This window comes from Mesoplodon densirostris, chromosome 11 (assembly GCF_025265405.1).
Source record: "Mesoplodon densirostris isolate mMesDen1 chromosome 11, mMesDen1 primary haplotype, whole genome shotgun sequence".
Lineage (NCBI taxonomy): Eukaryota > Metazoa > Chordata > Mammalia > Artiodactyla > Ziphiidae > Mesoplodon > Mesoplodon densirostris.
In genome coordinates this window covers 45,930,488-45,949,969 of record NC_082671.1, presented here as the reverse complement: position 1 = coordinate 45,949,969, position 19,482 = coordinate 45,930,488, and the positions used below count along the sequence as shown (strand labels likewise).

Genomic DNA, 19,482 nt, shown 5'->3' with positions numbered 1-19,482 from the left:
GCGCCCACAGCAGCGTCGCAGCCAGCCGGGCCTTAGGGCTCCAAGGCTTCAGGGCAGCCCTGCCAGGTGGTTGTATCTTTTCCTCAATATGAAGAGCGCCTGGGGCCATCCTTCCTTCTTGGTACCCCGGAAGTCAGTCCTCCTACCTATCTGACCCTCAGCTCTCTTCCCCCAGCAAGTCAGGGCAAGGCCGGGGTAAGATTCCTCCCTTCTCAAGGCTCCTGTCCAGCTTCCTTATTTCCTCCTTCCTGGAGGCAGCTGGGCAAGAGGGAGGGGGGCTCTAGAGAGGGCAGGACAAGACGGGAGGGAGAAAAGATTCTTCAAGTTGGGAAAGAAAGAGAATACCAAGGACTTAACACTAAATTTATCACTTTTAAAAACGAGATTTTCCCCAAAAGTGAAGAAATAAGAAACAAATTCAGTGTCCGTGCATTCCCAACTGCAGTCTTGATTCCAAGATACCTCCTTCACTCTCAGATCTGTTGCGTGGGAAGCGGGTAGAAAGAGAAGGTGAGTGAGAGGCTTGAGGTCCTATTGTCCCCTCCCCTGCTGGTGTGTCCAACCATCCCGTTAGGCATCTAACTTCTAATGTCTGACACCAGTCCCTGGCCCCGTGTCCAGTCTACACAGGGGAGGGGAGACTGTAAAATCAGAGCTCACAGGGTTATTTCATCAGTGTCTCCATTCCAGGCAGGACCACTGCTCACCAGCCTGGACAGGTGAGGATCTCCCTTTGGGTTCCAAATGCCCTTTATCAGAAAATCCACGGTCTACTTCCATCACCCATTCCAGGAGTCAGAAATCCTCAGACAGAGTCTAACCTCAATGCCTCCTGTTGCACTTTTATCCCGTTTCTCTTTGTCTGTCCTTCCAGGGAGATGCAAATCCTCTGGCCACAGAGGACAGCTTTTCAGTGACTGAAGCTGGTCCTTTGTCCCACTTTTCCTTGACTCCAGATCTTAGCCCTCACCCTCCCCACACAGCCTGCTCTCCTGCAGACTGGGCAGCCCAGCCCTGGGGTCTTACCGAACTGGCTCCCTTGGAATCCAATGGTGGTCTATGGGTTGAGGGTTCCTCTGTGCTGGGTTTCTCACTGCCCCTCTCCTGAGCATTAGGGATGGATTCTGCAGGCTCTGAGGAGGGAGAACAGGTGGTGGGAGGGACAGGTAGTATTCACGAGGGCTTGGAGAGAGACAGCTGCTTCTGCTCACCCTAGCCCATACTTCAACGACCCCTGAGAGGAGCCCAAGACCAAGCGGAAGGCAATGGGGCAAGACCAACAGGGTTTTCTCTGGTCACAATGACTACTTAGGTTCACTATTTTTTAAAAATCTGCAATCGGAAATTGAAAAAAAAAACCCTCTAAAAAAAAGCTTAAAATTCTGGGTATGATCTCAAAGTGTGGCTAAACCTGACTTGAATAGAGATGAGCTTTTGATAGCCTATTTATCCCACTTAGTGTGACCATTCATTTCCCTGCAGAAATATTCATGTGTTTGATTACAGGGGGCTCTGCTGGGGGTATTATGGAACATATGGTATATATACCGTGTCACCTTCATAAAACTGGAAAAATTCTGACTTCTGGCCCACATCTGGGATAAGGACTCATGGACATGCAGGTTCCATTGCTTGCATACTTTGTGTTCACTGCTGGGCTAAGGACCAGTCTCACTGAATTTTCACAAACAACCCAATGCAATAGGCGCCATCATTATCACTTTCCTGATTGAGGTTAAGCTGCTCAAGATCTCTGGGCTGATAAAGTGGCAGAGCCAGGATTCCAGCCCGTGAAGGCTGCTCCCATTCCGGCGGGCTCCCCCGATACAACAGGGAGCTCTGAAGTCCAAGTTGGGAGGGGATGGAGTCATTCAGTAAAGAAAGATGAAGAGATGCAAACACATGCCATCCATGCAAAGAATCCATACTCTCAAGACAGTTTCTGGCTACTGCTAGGCCCCTCCCTACAATGGGGAAGGCTGGCCTCCCCTGGGGTTGGTCCCTCCCCAGCCTGAACGTACTGTGTGCTTTCCCAGAGGTGCCCAGCCACGACTCCGCTGCTGTGTCTCTGATCCCAGGTGGGCAGGGCTCCTGTGTCCCTGTGCTCTCAGCGGCTCCTTCAGGCTCCTCTCCCTGCTGCTGTTGCCCCAGCTGATGTTCGACCATCATCTGGATCTCTGAGGGCAAACAGAAAGGGAGAGAGCATTGGACGTGACTGCCCAGCCTCCTCCATGGACCCTCAGATTTGACAGCCCCACTAGAGGGCCAGCACACACTGCCCGTGTGGTTTGACTTTCCTGTCTGAGATTGAACAAGGAGGGACATCTGCTGGGCAATAAGGAGGGACTAAAGCTAGACAATAAAATGTACTTTTTTCAAAGGTAAGGGAGGGGAAAGGAAGAGCCTTTAAGATCAAAAGATCCTCCTGACTTGCTGGGATACCTGGTCTCCTTTGGGGGCAGGAGAAAAGACTCAATTTAGATTCAAGAAATATTTGAGTACCTCCTCTGTGCTGTGCATTATGCCGGGTGAGTTCACATACTTAATTTAACTGCCAAAGTGAGGTAGTATTCAGGGCCCCTGTAGGTTAAGCAGGTTCTCCAAGGCCACCCAGCTAGTGGGTGGCAGAGCTGATATGCAGCCCCGGGTGGTCCAGCAACAACTCTCCTTTAATAAAGGCAGATTTAATGACTTCCCAAGGATTCCTTCCAAAGGGGTCGTCCCGGCCACTGCTCAGCATCAGGCATAGCGGGGAAGGGTCTTCCGAACCTTTCATTGTGGGTGTGGTCCTCGTCACCTTCTTCTGTTGCCGTGGAGACATGGACAAAGTGGACTGTGAAGGGCACAGAGCACAGGTGGGCGTCCGCCCTTCTCGCCCTCCTCCCTGCCGTGCCATGCTTTGGGACTGGAGACTGGGGGTAGGTGTGGGCTTCAGCAAGTGGGGGAAGAAAACTGCTTCCTCGGCCCCCACCCCCATGATGGTGAGCAAGGAGACCGTGTATGGGAGAACGCAGAGGACCATGTGTGTACATCCACTCAAGAACATGTGGGGGGGGGTACAAGAAAGAGGGAGACAAAAGGTCCTACAGATGGGGGGGGTTGAGGAATAATCCTCTAATGGGTCTGGGGGTTCTCTGTGCTGGGCTGAGCGGGAGGGGCCAACTCACCTTGAGATGTGGGTTGGGGACCCGATCTTCATCCACCTCTGAGGGAAGGAGGGAAAGGAGAAAGTGATGAGGATGGGAAATCCAGGGGGTCCCGCAGACTGACTTCCCAAGGGGAGGAGCCTCTGCAATCACCTCCTTCCTGATCCGTCCCTCACATCTGCCCCTAGGAAGCTGGCCCTGATGGTGGCTGTCCCCAGCCTCTTCCCTCCAGCTCCTTCCTGCTCTGCTGGCTGGCTTTACCTCCTGCTTCTAGTCCTGTCCTTGCCTCTGTGGTCAGTCTGCATCTACATCCTTGCCTCAAACCTGTAGGTTCTTGAAGGCAGGGTTTGTGGTCCTTTTGTCCTTTTCCTCCCTGTCTCCTTCCAGTCAGCCCCCGATCCAGAACTGAAACATGCCTAGGAGGGAACACCGGATAGAGAACAGCAAACTTATCCTGTGCAGGGCCCAGGACAGTCCTTTTTAGTAGTTGGAGGAAAGTTGGAGACTCAGGTATCCTGAATTCCAGTCCGGTTTATTAGCATCACTACCTCTCTTCCATGCTCTCGCCAGTGCCCCTGACATTCTCTGAGACCTTGTTCTCTCCCCAGACCTTGATGGAGACACTGGTGACCAGAATGCCAGCTGCTCCCTGAGCTGTTTCTAACCTTCCCCTCCCCCTCTGGGGGCCATGAGAATAGCTGATGGCGGCGGTCCCTCTCCCTCACAGCTGTCACCGCCTCTGGCGGTGGGGGCAGCAGCCTCTCAGTTGCTGGAGAAACCTGGAAGGCTGTTGCCACAGCAACCAACACTCCGTTGACCACCTCAACTCCTGGGGGGCTTAGGAACCAGGTTGTCTCCCCTCCTTCCTAGCACTGCTCTGTCTTTCCAAAGCGGAGGAAATCCCCCTGCTAACCCAGCCACTGCTTCCCTGCCTCCAGGACTGAGGAGACGGCGGGCTCCTCAGATGTGCCCTCCTGTCTAGCACCCACCTTCTCTCACTGGGACCCAGCTGTCTTCAGCAGCCCCCACTCCCTTCAGCGACCCATCCTGGGGTTACCTGGGGATGACTGGTCACTGGTCAGCACGAGGGTGGCAGGGGTGGGGCGGCGCCTCCGGATCTGAGGGAAGAGGTCAAGTACACGTGGAAGCATCACAGCCCCACGCACACTCAGCAACATAATCCAGGCCGCCCACTTAGCACACCTCCAAAAGTGTCACGTTACACTGAACCCACAGTCTCCGGGTGGACGTTCTTGGGCCCGTCCCTCTGCCCTGGGGACCCAGAAGACCACCTCCACTCCCTGCTTCCCCCAACCCCCTTTCTGTCTCCGCATCTCCCGGGTCCTGGCCCCAGCTCTCCATCTCAGCAGCTATATCTGCGCTAATGCATCGATCTCTGGCCTGCTGTCCTTCCGTCCATCCTGGATCAATGGTCAGAAATAACCCGAGAGGGCACAAAGCTTTCCCCTTAGTCTTCCAGCCCACTCCCCAAACGGACATGAACCTGTGGTGGGCCAGCACCTGCAGAGAGCGCCCCTCGAACCCCACCCAGCCCGGAGGACAGCACAGAGAAGGTAGGTCTGAACGTGCCTTCACCTGGCCCATGCCCCTCCCTCCCTCATCTCCTCCCTATCCTTCTACACACTGCCTTTCTGATTTGTCAGGAAATACGGCCTGGAGAAATCCTTGTCATGGTAAATATAATATGAGGAGAAATGTGAGGCAGGACCCTGGTCAGGGACTAAAGCTAAGCTGAAAAATCTTATCCTGGGCTCTGGGGTCCCATTCTAAGAAAGTAACAGATAAGAGCGGATTGACTGCTGGGCCTCTGAGCCCCCTTTCCCCGCCTCTGTTCTTTTGTCTTGCTGCCAATAAAGTTGACTGTTGTTGAAGTCAGTCCAAGGACGCTTGGGACACATAGTTTTTTCTGTTTCTCTGGAGGCTTGAAAGTGAAGGGTACCGTGGGGTTGGAGTCCCTGCAGCTCCCTCCAGGGCAGAAAGTGGGTATCAGCCCTAGCTGGGGGCAGGGTTAATCTGAGAGAAGGACACCTCAAAGAAGAAAAGGGTACATAGAATGGGGGTAGGTTGGGGTAGGGACTGTTTTCTTAGGAGAATCCAGCAGTATCTGTTTTTGGTGGCATTTCAAGGTCCCTGGCAATACCAGTTCTGTGTGTGTGTTTGTGTGTACATACGAGCATGCACAGCATAGACATTATTTGTGAGTCCGTCACTGGCTATTCCTGGTGCAAATGTGCTGGGGGCCAGCAGGTGGGGTGCATGTGGGGTGAGGCCATCCTTCTCCTAAGAGAGGACTCCTCTCTATTTCTTTCCTGCCCTGGGGGAGGGGAGCTGAGACAGGGAGAGGGTGCGGTGGGGGTGGGGATTAATGGGGGTTGGGAGCCTGAGAAGGAGTCTGCAAGTTTGATAGAAAGGGCCTCTGAGAGGGCAGCAGGGCTCTGTGATCTTGGACAGGTCCCTTAACCAATTTCCTTGCCTTGGACAAGATTTCTAAGCACTCAGAGTCCTTGAGAATTTTGATGTCCTACAGCAGGAGGGAGTAAAGTTAGACTTCCTGAAGTACCTCCCAGGCACCTGAACTACTAGCAAATGAGTAGGCGGTCTCTTATTTTCCTTGCCCCGATCACAAATCCTAGTTCTCAAGGACACTTGGTGCCTTTGCCTCTGATCTCTTTCCAAACCAGTTATGCCAAGGACCTGGTAGTTGTGGGCACCCCTCCATCCCCTGCCACTCTGTGCTCCATAACTCAGAGTTTCCAACCCCCGCCGCCCTCTCATGTCAGTCGGGGTTAGGTGTTCCTGCCAAGCCTGGAGCTTTTTGCCTACACACTTGGGTAACACGGCAAAGGGGGCTGAAGTTAGACTGCAGGTAGAATTTCAGGTTGAGCAGACACAGATTTCTGAAGATGAGAGAAAAGCAGGCTGAAGTCCCAGCTCTTTTTCCCTCTGGCTCTATAGCACTGCCTCATCCTCCTCCCCTGCTCCCCAGAGCCCTGGGCCAGCTGGCCTGCCCTCCCCCAACACATACCTACACCTGCCACATCTAACACCAAACAGAGGCAGGCGTCAGGCAGTGAGCATTTGCTGTGCCAGTGAAAGGCATTTCTGCTTGGAACCTCACCCCTGAGCCGGTAGCTCACACTCCTGGGCGCTTTTCCCTGGGTCTGAGGTTATCTTAGCCGGCCCCCTGCCTCTAGGCATAATAGCCTTTTTCCTGACCCCAAGGGGACGCTCCCCATGCTCCTGGCTCTCCACCCTCCTCATCCTCAGGAGGTTTGCAGTCTCACCACCCTCCCTCCTCCTGTCACACCTTAGAGGTCTGGAGATGCGGCTCCCCCCACAGGCCAGGGAGAGGATGGAGACACAGGTCCCTAACCCCTCCCCACACTTTGGGAAGCTAACGTTGTAGGGAGAGTGTGTGTACCCAGCCTTTCCCTTCACATCAGACCTTATTCCACCAAACAGCTGGAGCAGCAGAAAGAACACTCCCTCCAGCCCATCCCAAGAGGTCAGAGTTTTCTCAGGTGGGGAGGCCCAGCCAGAGACTTGGCAGCCGGTTGGGGGAAACAGAGAAGTGACCTTGTGGGAGATGGATAGTCTTTAGGAACAGGGATGTCTAGGCAAATGGATAGAGAATGCGAAAAGAGATGGAGCAACGAGCAAATGAACAAATATTTGGCAAATGGGCGGTAGTAGCGACCACGGGTGGTCACCGTCTCCACGCACAGGCTCACTCTCCCTGATACACACACTTGCTCACACAGTCTCATACACTGCCGCCTCTGCCAGGCTGCTCGGAGCTAAAAATAGGCCGGGCCGGGAGGCTGGGCCAGGGCCCTGGACTCCCACCCCTTGAGCCCAGGCCAGCACAGTGCTTCTACCTTGCCCACGCCCAGCTAGGACCCCAGCCCCGAGAAAGCCCTCGTTTCGCGCTCCCCAGGGCCATTCTCTCCATTCCCTCCCCTTCCCGCCCCCCCACCCCATTACCGATCCAAAGGGCAGGAGATGGGAATAAGGACCCAGTGTCCAGACCTGCAGAGCGCGGAGTCAGCCTGCTGACACGACCACTCCTCTCCCCCAAGCCCCGGCCCTCGCAGTTTTCCTCAGCCCCTTCTTGTCCTCACCCTCTGGGGTCCGGCAGGGTCGCCCCCAATTAGGAGAGGGCTGGGGGGTCTCTTTCTCCTCTTTCAACTCTCTCCATTACCTGCCCTCTCCCTTAGGCCCTCCGACACCTTTGGGCGCCCCTACCGAGCTCAGAAACTCTGGCAGGGGGCTGACTGGGTGGGGGATGAAAGACTGGCGAAGGGGGGAGGGGTCGTGTCCTCAGGCAAGCCCCCTCCCCCAGGGCTGGGGAGGCAGGGAGCGACTCTCGCGGGGACCGGCTTCGAGGGCAGGCTCTCGTCCTTCAGTCCGTCTCGAAGAAGCACAGACGGGGAGATAGGGCTTCCACGGTGGGGGAGGGGAGAGAAGACCCCTCCCCCCAAACAGCGCGCCGGCGCTCGCAGGGGCGCACCGCCAAGGGAGGACTGAGCGGGGGTCTTGGATCGCACAGTCCAGGGTCCCTCGTCCTCTGTGGGGCGAGTTCCCTGCAGCCCCGCCCCGCTCCGCACCTGCTCCGCCGCCTCTGGGTCAAGGTGCGGCTCTAGCAGCGGGACGGTGAACTGGATCTTCCGGGGGCTGTGGTCTTGCTCCATGGCTGGGGCGGCGGCCGCTGGGCCGGCGGCGGCGGCGGCGGCGGCGGGCGGGCAGGCGGCGGACTCGGGGCTGGGGCGGGAGCGCTCCCTCTTCGCTCCGCTCCGGCCCGGCCCCAGCCCGGCGCGCTTGGCTCTCGGCTCCTGGCTCAGCGCTCCCGGCTCGCGGCCCCGGGGACTCCGCGGCCGCCGATTGGCTCGGCACCCGCCCCTCCCGGCCCCCTCCCCTTCCCCACGCCCGGAGCCTTAACCCCGTGGTGGCTGCGCCGCCGGCTGGCGGGGGTCACCGCCCCGCTGGCGGGCGAACCTGGGTCCCGGTCGCAGTGGACACAAACCGGATGGGTATGCGGGGATCCTCAGAGTTCTGGGCGGGGAGTGGAGGTGGAGAGCGGCCACGAAGAACTTCTCCTGGCTGGGGCAGAATTGAAGGGCTGGGAATGTGGAGGGGCGCTGCCAGAGAGGAGGCTGCAAACGCTAGAGGAAGATTTCCTTTCTGATCTTAAAGGGGTCGCCTCATAGAGAAAAGCAAGAAAGGGGATCTAGGCTTGCAGCAGGAGGGATTAAAGTTAGACCAGGAGAGGGACTTTCCACTGAGAGGAGACCACTAGAGCGGAGGTGGAAACTTGGAGGGGAGGCGTGGGGTCTGGGCACAGGTCTGGGTTCACTGTGCAGCGAGAGGGGGAACCGAAGACCTTAGAGGGTATCCAGAGCCTCTGTCTTGAAGTGCTGATGGCAGTGGGTGGAGGGCTCAGGGAGCAGGACCATCTGGGACTCAGCAGAAGGAGAAATGGGTGTGGCGAGCCAGTAATGCTTGTGAAATAGGTTTCTCTTCTTGCTTGCTAAATTCTGGGGATGTAAAGCAGGTGAAAGGCCTGCCAGGGGAGAACACTTCCCGGGGATGGAGAGGGAAACACCTTTGGTGGGGTGGCTTGTTTATAGATGGGGTTGGTTTCCAGTTCCACTATTGGCAGAATAATGAAAAGGATCTGCTGTAACTGAAGGGATGGAGGTGAGACTATGTGAAGAACTTACTAGTTTGGTGTAGGACCAAGAAGTCAATACTAGTGAGTGAGGGAGATAGGATATTCACCGGAGCTGGTGGGCACTCTGCCAGGGGCTGGGGCCCACTGGGTAGAGGGAGGAGAGGTGCTGGGCACTGAGGAGGGGCAGGGCTGGGTGCATCTTTGGGGGAGGAGAAGAAATGGGCACAGGGAGTTCTGAGGGAGGGGCTGGGTAGAGGCCAGGGCCAGAGATCTGTTTCTTTAGTCTTAAACTGAGCAACTGGCACGTTCCGTACAGATTGATGCCTGGTGTTCTGGGAACCCTGGTATCATCCTCTCCTCTAAGTGGTCAGCCTAAATCCTCAGTTGCCTCCTTTTCCAGGCAGCCCTTCCCTGGCCTGGATTTCACATTGCCCCTTTCCATCTTACCTCCCAAAATAACCTCCCCTGCTCTTCCCCCTAACCGTATCCCTTTATCCAAAACAGGTCTGGCTCACTTTTCTCAGGGCAAGGCTGGGGTTATAGGCACCTAGTGGGCCAGCCAGACCTCTATCTGCTGTTAATTCGCTCCTGTTTTGCTGGCAGTTGGACTCCAGGAATGACCCCCTACACCCAGCCTACACATGCATAGCCCCTTTGTGCTCTCTTTTAGGTAGCAGGGCCAGTCTGGATAACAGCTGGTTGGATCCTCAGATCCCTCCCTTCCAGTTGCTCCCCTCCCCCCAGGTGACATTGGAAGGAGGGTGTGTGAAGGTACTGAAGCCAAGAAGATAAGGTTAGGGTGGGGGACAAGGGGGCCCAATAGGACCCAGGTGCTCTCTCTGGCTTTCCCTCCGCTCACCCATCTCTTAACTACACATACACAGAGCGGGGTCCAAGGTGTCCTTTAAGTAGGTGACTTGTCCCTCCCCTACCCCATTCCACCAGGACCCTGGAACCTGGAACTTGAAGCCAGGGTTCCCACAATCCCGTCCCTGGTGACTCAGATGCCCCTCGCTGAGGCTTGATTTCCACATCTGTAAAATGGGCAGAATTGTCCCTACCTGATAAAGTTCAGTATCATAGGAGGTAAGGCACCTGGCACATAGAAGGCCCTCAATTAATTTATAGCTCCTGTTATTATTGTCGTGTTATCTCCTGGAAGGACAGCAGAGTTAGGGGAGTCACCTTTCCAGGTTCTCAAAAGAAGACCCTCCACACCCACCCCAGTCACCCAGTTTGCCATATTCCCTTCAAACTTGAGTTTGGTCATGGAAATTCCTCCCAAAGCCTCACATCCACACTTCCTTTTCCCTTCTCAGGCTCCAGATCCTCAGACTCCCTTCCCCTGAAAGCTCCATGTCAGGAGAGGGCCCCGAGCGCTCAGGCTTTGGAGAGATGGCTGACGGGGGCTGTGTAGGACAAGGGTTCCCGGGAGCAGCCAACGCTGGGGTAGAGGCAGAGGAGGGGGAAGAGCGGGGAGGGAGGACAGGCAGCTCCTGGTTCTGGCTTGGCAGGAGCCTGGGGGTGGGGGCAAAACGTTTAAGTGTAGCAGGGAGGGGAGTGTGGCTGGCTGCAGCCTCTGGTCCTGGGGTTGCTACACAAGCTGGAAGGGGTCTGTCTGTGAAGGCCTGTGATGTCGTTTTGACCTTTTTTATGCCCGGAGCTGGGTGGGTGACTGTGGTGTCTGTTGGGCTTGTGGGTGGAAGAAGACGTGGGTCGCTTGCATATGAGGTTGGGAGTTGCAATGCCTGCTCCTGGAGCCCTTCTTAGAATGAGTAAGAGCGGAGCCTGCCCCGTCCCTGGCTTGCACATGCCTGTGCAAGGTGTGCTTGTGTGTGTGCAAGCGTTCACGTCCCTGCCGCAGTCCCGGCCCCACCGGAGGAGCAGCAGCTGTTCCACGTGGTGTACTTCTGGGTCCATGAAATATTTAAGGTTACAGGGATATGACTCGGTGATGCAATTGCTTCACAGCTCCCACCCGCCCCTACTCTCCAAGCTGGACTCTGGCTTAATGTGGCTGCTCTTTGTGGTTCTCAGCATTTCTGCTTTTATTTGTCTGTCATCCTCACCCCCCACTAACCTTCTCCTGCGTTAATTTACTAATCCCCACACCCAACCAGGAAGGAGGTCAGGAATTATGATTAGAACCCAGGAGACCAAGCCCTTACCTCTGTCTTTGCGTCTCCCTGCTGGCCAGTGTGTCAGGGCTAAACTCCTGCCTGTTGAAAACATGATGTCAAATAAAATTCAAAAAAAAAAAAAAAGAAAAGAAAACATGATGCATGCGCACTTTCCACGCATTCAGCTCTGAGGACTCTATACACCCAAAGGAGTAATGACCCTATCCAAGTGGTCCCCTGGGAAGCCATATGCTCCTACCAATTTGCTGCAGTTTCTCAAACATTTCTGGAAAGTCTTTTGGAATCATCTCAGAACTGGTGGCATCTGCTCTGAAAAATCCTTACTGGGGAGCGAATCTTTGTCCTTTGGGGTGGCTTTGCTCTTCTGGAAACGAGTGAGAGTCTTTAGGGGTTGTGCCTTGTGAAGAAGGAGGGAAACCAGACGAGGAGCAGAACTGGATCTAGAACTGAGGTGTGGGTATCCTGCAGTGAGGCTGTCTGCCCCCTGGGGCTCCAAAGCCCTTCTAGAAACCATCTCTGCAAGAGAAGTTTCCAGAACTTCTTGTGAGCCCCAGCAGCACTGTTGGAGTAGATGTGTGGCCTCTCAGGGGATGACCTGGAAGGCCCAACCTCCTCCAGCTGCTTGAGTCCTGGTTTGCCTGCAAAAAAACCCACTGTTGCGATTCTGCCAGGCTTGGGTGCACACCCGCTTGCAGCTGGCACTGTTGGGAATGGGGCCAGAGCTGGTGATTCAAACCGAGGGGATGCTCATTTCCAAAATGCTTTGCCTCTTCTTGAACCACAAACTGGTAGAGGTGGAAGAAACGTAAAGATCAGTCAACCCAACATCCTTGAGCTAGAGAGGGGAAACTGTGGCCAAGAGAGAGGAAGCAGCTCTTCCAAGGACCTGAACCCATGCCAATGTTTTCCCCAATAAGCCAGATTTGGAGGCAACGGCTGAACCTGAAGCAGGGGCATAGATCAGAGGACTTCTTGAAATGCATTTTAACCCTGTGATCATCACTAGTCTAGAAGACCCAATCCCTCGCCTTCCACCCCAGCTCTCTAACAGGTTGAATTATACTTCCAACCAATCTTTTTTTTTTTTTTTTTTTTTTTTGTGGTACGTGGACCTCTCACTGTTGTGGCCTCTCCCGTTGCGGAGCACAGGCTCCGGACGCGCAGGCTCAGCGGCCGTGGCTCACAGGCCCAGCCACTCCACGACATGTGGGATCCTCCCAGACCGGGGCACGAACCCATGTCCCCTGCATCGGCAGGCGGACTCTCAACCACTGCACCACCAGGGAAGCCCCCAACCAATCTTTATCAGGTATTCATATGTGCCAGGCATTGTGCTAAGCACTGGGGATACAGTGGAGCACAGAACAAGTACAGTCTCTGTCCACTGGCATCTTACAGCCTAGCAGGGCTCCGGGTGGAGTAGGGTAACTAGGTAATTATAAATGACAAATACTGCAAAGTGAAAGTACAAGAATGAGGTGCATCAGGGAAGGAGGAAGGTCAATATGACCTCTGATTGCTCGGATAACCGTCTCCTGGGTTCAAATCTTAGCTCTGCCACTTTGGGCAAGATGTTTAACTTCTCTGAGCCTTGGTTTCTTTATCTGTAACTAACAGGTATCTCTATTATCCTAGTGAGGGTGGGATAAGGTGATGTCCACAGAGTGCCTAGCTCAGTGCCTGGCACCCATCAAGCTCTTGTGAAAGGAACATGAGTAACGAGATCATCTTAGCTAATGTTTCCTCCTTTGACTCTGGAAAAGGCAGGGACAAAGAAATGGGGGCTTCAAAAATTTCAGAATTGGGAGGGGTTCTGCAGAACACCCCCTGCCCCTTTTTAGCGAGACCCTGCTCTTCCCACCCTTGTCTGGTCAGCTGTTCTTGATGGCCAGCTGTGTCCTCATCAGCATGGAGGATCACCCTGCCCCGCTAATTAACACCCGCCCTGTTAATGATTAAATCTACTGACTTTGACTTGGGGGTGGGATGGAAAATTCCCCAGCTACAGGACGGGACTGAGGTAGGTTACTGGGAGTAGGAGGGAAGGGGCCCCTGGGCTCTGGGTGCGTTGTTGACGGTAGGCGGCCAGGGAGCAGATGCCTGGTTTTCTCCCGGGGGCTGCTCAGCAGGGGAGTGTGGTTGGAGAAGGGTCATTTGAAAGTCACAGCCCATCCTCCTCCCTCACTCCTACCAAGCTTGGCAGAGGGCACTGGGCCCCAGCCCAAGCCTTGGCATTCCTCTTGCCAGGGGTTGGCCATTGAATACTGCTATAGCCGGAAGGACAGGGGGAGATGGTGTATTAGTTCCTAGGGCTGCTGTAACAAAGTACCACTAACTGGGTGGCTTAAAACAAGAGGAGTTTATTCTCTTACAGTTTTGGAGGCTAGGAGTCTGAAATCAAGGTTTCAGCAGGGCCATGCTCCCTCTGACGGCTGTAGGGGACAATCCTTCCTTCTCTCTCAGCTTCCGATGGCCCCAGGTGTTCCTGGGTTTGTGGCAGCATAACTCCAGTCTCTGCCTCTGTCTACACATGGCTTTCTTCCCTCTGTGTGCTCTCTGTGTCCTCTCTCCTCTTCCTGTGAAGACATCAGTCATTGGATTTAGCACCCACCTTAAATCCAGGATAATTTCATCTCAAGATCCTTAATTAATTACATCTGCAAAGACCCTATTCCAAATAAGGTCACATTCTGAGGTTCTGGGTGGACGTGAATTTTTTTGAGACACTCTTCGGCCCGCTACAGATAGTGAGATTGCCTGGCAGTTCAGCGAGGTGGTGAGTACTCTAGAAGGCTGTGCCAGGGCTGGTACAGGAGACCAAGGCTCTGGGTCCCTCCCCCTCCCCCAGAAGTAGAGAAAGTGCTCAGGACCCATAGGTGGGGTTGGACTGGGTCTCAAGAGGCCTAGAAAGAAAGGCTACTGGTGGTACAGAGACAAAGGGATGGGAGTAGGGCTGTTCTAGATTGGAGTCAAGAAAGCTGAGGGGACTTTGAAGGGAAAATCCTGGGTCCCTGTAATTTAGTCCCATTGGAGGGGAGAGTGTAACTCCCGTTACATTATACATTGTATATCGTACATATTCTGTATTGTATATTGTACATGTTATTGTGTATATTATATACTATATATTATATGACAACCACAACTTTTCATGTAATAAAAGAATAAAGTTGCATTTTGATTACCTGATAAGTTTGATTTCATGATGCAATCCTTTATACTTTATTGGGCCAGTGGGCAGGGAGAATTTATTCTCTTGCTCCTGGGAGAAAACCCTGGAAAGCCTCTTAACTATTCTGCTCACTCTTAGATAAGAGACAGGCTCAACTCAGAGATTAGAATGACCAGGCCAAAGTATGAACCAAAACCTAAAACTGTTTTTTTTTTGGCTTGCTATTCTTAGTCTTTTTTTAAAAAATTGAAGTCTAGTTGATTTACAATATTGCATTAGTTTCAGGTGTACAGCATAGTGATTCAGTTTTTTTTTTTAAGATTACATTCTATTACAGGTTATTACAAGATATTGGACATAATTCCCTGTGCTATACAGTGCATCCTTGTTGCTTCTCTATTTTAAGTAGAGCAGTGTGTATCTGTTAATCCCATACTGCTAGTTTGTCCTTCTCTCCCTTCCTCTCCCCTTTGGTAACCATGAGTCTGTTCTCAATGTCTATGAGTCTGTTTCTGTTTTGTATATAGGTTCATTTATATCATTTTTAGATTCCAAATAGCAGTGATATCATTTAGTATTTGTTGTCCTCTGACTTGTTTCACTAAGCATAATATTCTATTTAACATCACTCTTCTGTGGACTGCTGGGCCCTGCTTCAGTTGGAGCCGGGAAAGGGGCGGGTGGCTGGCTTCTCTTCTCCCTTCCCCCTCCCCACCCAGCCCTGCCCAGTGGGGGTGGTGCAGAGCAGACAGGAAGGGGTAGGTGAGTTTTTACACCCTTTGGCACTCAGCCTCCTCCTCCATCAGCTGGCAGTGTCCTCGCCCTTCCTCTCTGATGTTCTCTGGTGACCATTCTCTACTGGGTGCTCTCCTGGCTCCTCAGAGCTTTGCCATCAGCTCTGTTTACCTGTGTTTCCTTATCCCAGAAACTTGAGCCTCCTTCCTCAGCTGCTGGGGTCTCTTTGTCCCTTGAGGAAGCCCTATTGGACAGCACCCAAGATGCATGTGTGGGGATACACCTGTTTCTCCTCCAGGACCCATAGTTGGCTCTTCCTTTGCCAGGCAAGCTCTGGGAGCCCAGGCTGTCCCAGAGCGTCAGCTCAGCCAGCCTGCCTACAAGCGGTTCCCTGGTGCTTGTCTCTCCTTCTAAACTTCTGGGAAGCATTCAGCCCCCAGGACATGCTGCTCCCCACTCTAGGGGCCACGTATTCAGCTCTTGGGGTAACCCATGCCAGCATCCACTAGGTTTGCTGCAAGGGGGTAGGCCCCCTTCCCTTCCTTGGGAGAGAGGGGATGGGGCTCACAGCACAGCTTCCTCCATGCATTTCTTCCTTGCAAAATCCTCCCTTTGTTACTGGATGCAATGGGTCCATCGCTTGGGGTGCTTAGCCAATGAGCACGCCAAGTAATTTTGATTAAAGCAGAAACATTTATTACTTGTGACAAGTAAGGAGACAGGGAGATAGCTCTCAAAGTCTTGTCTCCCAAAACATCAGGATCAGGGAAGTTTTAAGCTAAAGGTGCATGCATATTCATGAACGGTCGAGTGTGATCTTCCACATAGAGGTGGAGTTCCACACACGCTTGTGCAGTATGACACGTTCAAACATATGTTGTGCGTTCCAAAATGGTGGCAATCCCTGCCCTTGGAGTGGAGATTTTAGCATTGACATGAGGCAAAGGGCACTCTAGGCTGACAAAATCCAGGCACCTCGTTGAGTGAAGTCACGAGGGTCAGCAAAGGTCAGTATTGTCATTCCCTGGGCTCCAGTGAATCTGGTGGTTGAGTGGTTGAGGGGTTTGGATCCTACAGAACAGCTCAAGAATGTGCTTCAGGCTGATCTTTACCTTTGAAAGAGAACTGGGTGTCTTTAAGGCTGATTTATTATCTTTGCTATGGTCACTTCATTTTCTGATAATAGTTTCTACATTCTTTTTTCTTTTTAAAATCATTAATTATTGAGACTGATTCTTTCCACATGAAGACCTAGGAGGCCATAGTTCACCTTTCTCCAAATCATCAGTAAAGAGAACAGAGAGGGGTTCTGAAATGTTTGCTCTGTTTCTTAACGTGAGCTTGTCCAGGGCGTGTTAACGCTTTCTCTTATTCCCTGGTACTCTACTTCTGCAAGATATGACATACTCTGGTTTAACCCCATCCCTTCCTTGTTACTGTCTCGCTAACACCTTCTCTCTCTATAATGATGCCTTTCTGTCTCCTTGATCTGGCTGAGGGGGTTAGAAACTAGTTCTTAAACACTTCTTTTGAAATTCTTCCTATGATGATTTGGTGCCTCTTTTTGAAATTCCATCTATTGTATCTTGGTGCCTAGTTGAAATTCTAATTTTAATATTCTGTTACAAAAGCGTCTGGGACATTTACGATTGTGCCGGGAGAGAGGGGCATCAGGTTTTAAATTCATACCATCATCTTCTCTGTGTGGGGAAGGAGAGGACATCAAGTGAACGGCCCTGAGGTGGAATGGCCACCAGAGGGCAGCAGATCCTGCTTCAAACCCTGTTTCCTTCCTTGGACTCATTGGAGCTGGATTCTTTTATTCAATTCCCAGAGACCAGGTGGCGCCCAGGTGCTGGGTCACGTGGAGGGGCTGAGCTCTCCCGGTATCTCAACCGGCTCTTCAATGTTGATCCTGCTTTCTGACTTTCCACAGTCTAACCACCATTCTTCCAGTTGAAGGATCAAAGATGTCAGTCTGCATTTGACAGTAACAGCCGGTTACCAAACACCTACACTGTAATGGGCTTGGACATTAAAGCCACACTTTCTGGGCTTCCCTGGTGGTGCAGTGGTTAAGAATCCAGGACACGGGTCGTTAAGAATCCAGGACACGGGTTCGAGCCCTGGTCCGGGAAGATCCCACGTGCCACGGAACAACTAAGCCCATGCGCCACAGCTGCTAAGTCTGCCCTCTGTAGCCTGCGGGCCACAGCTACTGAGGCCCGTGTGCCTAGGGCCCGTGATCCACAACAAGACAAGCCACCGCAGTGAGAAGACCGTGCACCGCAACGAAGAGTGGCCCCCACTTGCTGCAACTAGAGAGAAAGCCCGCGCGCAGCAACGAAGAACCAACGCAGCCAAAAACAAGCAAACAAACAAACAAACAAATATTTAAAAGCCACACTTTCTGCCCTGCAGAAGCCTAATCAGTGCTGTGAACAGATGTGATGGAATGCAAAATAGCAACTTCTGCTGCAGAGGCAGAAAAAAGGGCTTTGTATCAAACCCCTAGAACCAGAGAGTAGGCTGATGGTTGCCGGGGAGTGGGGGTGGGGAAAATGGGTGAAGGGGGTCAAAAGGTACAAACTTCCAGTTCTAAGATAAATAAGTTCTGGGGATGTAACATACAGCATGGTGACTATAGTTATACTGTATTGTGTATTTGCAAGTTGCTGAGAGAGTTGATCTTAGAAGTTATCACGCACACAACACAATTGTAACTATGTGAGGTGATGGACATGCTAACTAAACTTATTGTGGTAATTACTTCACAAAATATACACATATCAAATCATTACATTGTACACCTTAAATTCATACAATGTTGTATGTCAGTTATATCTCAATAAAGCCAAAAAAAGAAGCAATCAGGGCTTTGGGAGCACTGAGGAAAGGGCAGGAGCTGGAGAAGGCTTCGTGGAGGAGGGAGAGTTGGAGTTGGGTTTGTTTAAGGCTGAGCAGGACTTTGGGAAGTTGGGAAGAAGAGGCGTGAGCTAAGGGGGATCCAGACGGACAAATCCTGGGGGACAAGGAAGTTGACAGGTGATAAGGGAGGTGAGGGTTAGCAGAAACTGGAGGGTCGTCAGGGCTGCGTTTGAGGACTGAGGGGAGACTGGGGCCCAGTGGGGGAACTTTGGGAAGACTCCATTTTCTGCTGTCCCAGAAGCAGAGCTTCCTTTTCCATTCTCCAGTCTCCAGGAAGAGGGTCTGAGCCTAGATGACACGAGGATTTTATTGAACTTGGAAGTTATCGGAGAAAATGGGGAGATGGGCGCCTTGAGCTTCTCAGAGAAGAAACGCTTGAAGGATTTGGTGTTGTCTAGCCAGGATTAAAGACGACTCTTAGGGATGGGTGATCTTGCATAACAGAAGAGAGGGCATGGGCTTTGGATGGAGTCAGACAGGTCTTGGAACAAATCTTGATTCTTCCAATACCTGGGTGACCCTGGGCTGATGGCTTTACTTCTCAAGTTTATTTCCTAATCTCCAGAATGGGAATAATAATTCCTACATGCTAGAGATGCTGCAAGGATTATGAGATAATATACATAAAATGCTTAGCACAGTGCCTGGTAACCATTCATGGAATGGCAGCATTTATTATTAGAATAATTGCCTTCATATGTTTCAAAGGTTGTCACATGGGAATAACCAGCTCATCTGTGCTGGTCCCCCAGACTGAACTAGCAATGCTGGTGTGAAGGAGACAGATTTGGCCTGGCTGGGAGGAAGAACCTCTTATCATCAGAGCTGCCCAAGCCTGGAAAAGGCTGCATTATGTGTAAGGAGAGCTCGGTCTCTGAAGTACCCAGAGGCTGTCTGGGAGCTCCTTACATTAGGCCCAAAGCTGGACCTTTAATGACTCTTCTTAACTCAATTCTCTGGGATCCTGGGTTGTTCTGAAACTGTGCATCAGTGTCTATGTGTGGAAGATTCTGTGATTTTTCCCTTGGAGGAGAAGGGCCCCTGGAACAGGGGAGATGGAACCGGCAGTGGAGAGAACCAGCGTCTGTCCTCGTCCAAGGCCAGATGACCGGAGGCCTTAGCTTTCCTGTCTCCTCAGGTGAGGGAGTGCAAGCAGGAAGCTCTGTGGAGGTTGCCCTGTCCCTCCTCTTCCCTCCTGGTGATGGAGTTCCATACTCTGTGTACGAAGTCTGGGAGTGGTGGGGAATATTCTTTTTAAAGACACTTCTCTCAACCCCAATAAAAGAAATTCCCAATTCCGGGGTCCCCCTCCCTGTGCATGTGTTGAGAAGCCCTTTCCGAGACATAACCTCAGGCTTCCACAGTGCAGTGCCTGAACCTCTGATGCTGTACCTGTTCTCTGGGAATGTGGTCTCCTCATCTCTGCATAAACCCTGTAGAGGCTGGGGAAGAGAGCACTGGGCCTTTGAGCAAAGGCTTCTCAGCCCTTCCCAGGATCTTTTCTTCCCAGCCACTCCGAGGAAGGGAGACCCTCTTCTGCTGCCCCCTCCCTGTGTCCCTTTCCATTAGAGGAGAGGACTTTGCTCCCTTCTTCCGCAGGGGGTGGGCATCTGAGTGAACCCTTCTTGTTTCTCTCTGTCCCTTACTTGCTCCTTCCTAGGAAAGGAG

The 19,482-nt window shown here is 52.6% G+C and overlaps 1 protein-coding gene across 1 annotated transcript; it reads right to left on the bottom strand.

The window, feature by feature from the left end:
• Positions 1–157: 157 nt before the first annotated feature.
• Positions 158–7,858, bottom strand: PPP1R1A (protein phosphatase 1 regulatory inhibitor subunit 1A). The gene is made up of 7 exons (XM_060114173.1): positions 7,775–7,858; positions 4,204–4,264; positions 3,168–3,205; positions 2,770–2,833; positions 2,022–2,177; positions 1,027–1,133; positions 158–280 (listed from the first exon to the last, which is right to left on the bottom strand). The coding sequence occupies exons 1-7, from the start codon at positions 7,856–7,858 to the stop codon at positions 158–160; spliced, it is 633 nt and encodes a 210-aa protein (XP_059970156.1).
• Positions 7,859–19,482: the final 11,624 nt, after the last annotated feature.

What these genes read in the sequence shown, in the direction of transcription:
- PPP1R1A (XM_060114173.1), bottom strand. Translation starts at nt 7,858, where the DNA reads ATGGAGCAAGACCACAGCCCCCGGAAGATCCAGTTCACCGTCCCGCTG. An exon ending in CAGTGACCAGTCATCCCCAG is followed by an intron (nt 3,206 to 4,203) that starts GTAACCCCAGGA and finishes TCCTTCCCTCAG; the next exon opens with AGGTGGATGAAGATCGGGTC. An exon ending in GACCACACCCACAATGAAAG is followed by an intron (nt 2,178 to 2,769) that starts GTTCGGAAGACC and finishes GTTTGCCCTCAG; the next exon opens with AGATCCAGATGATGGTCGAA.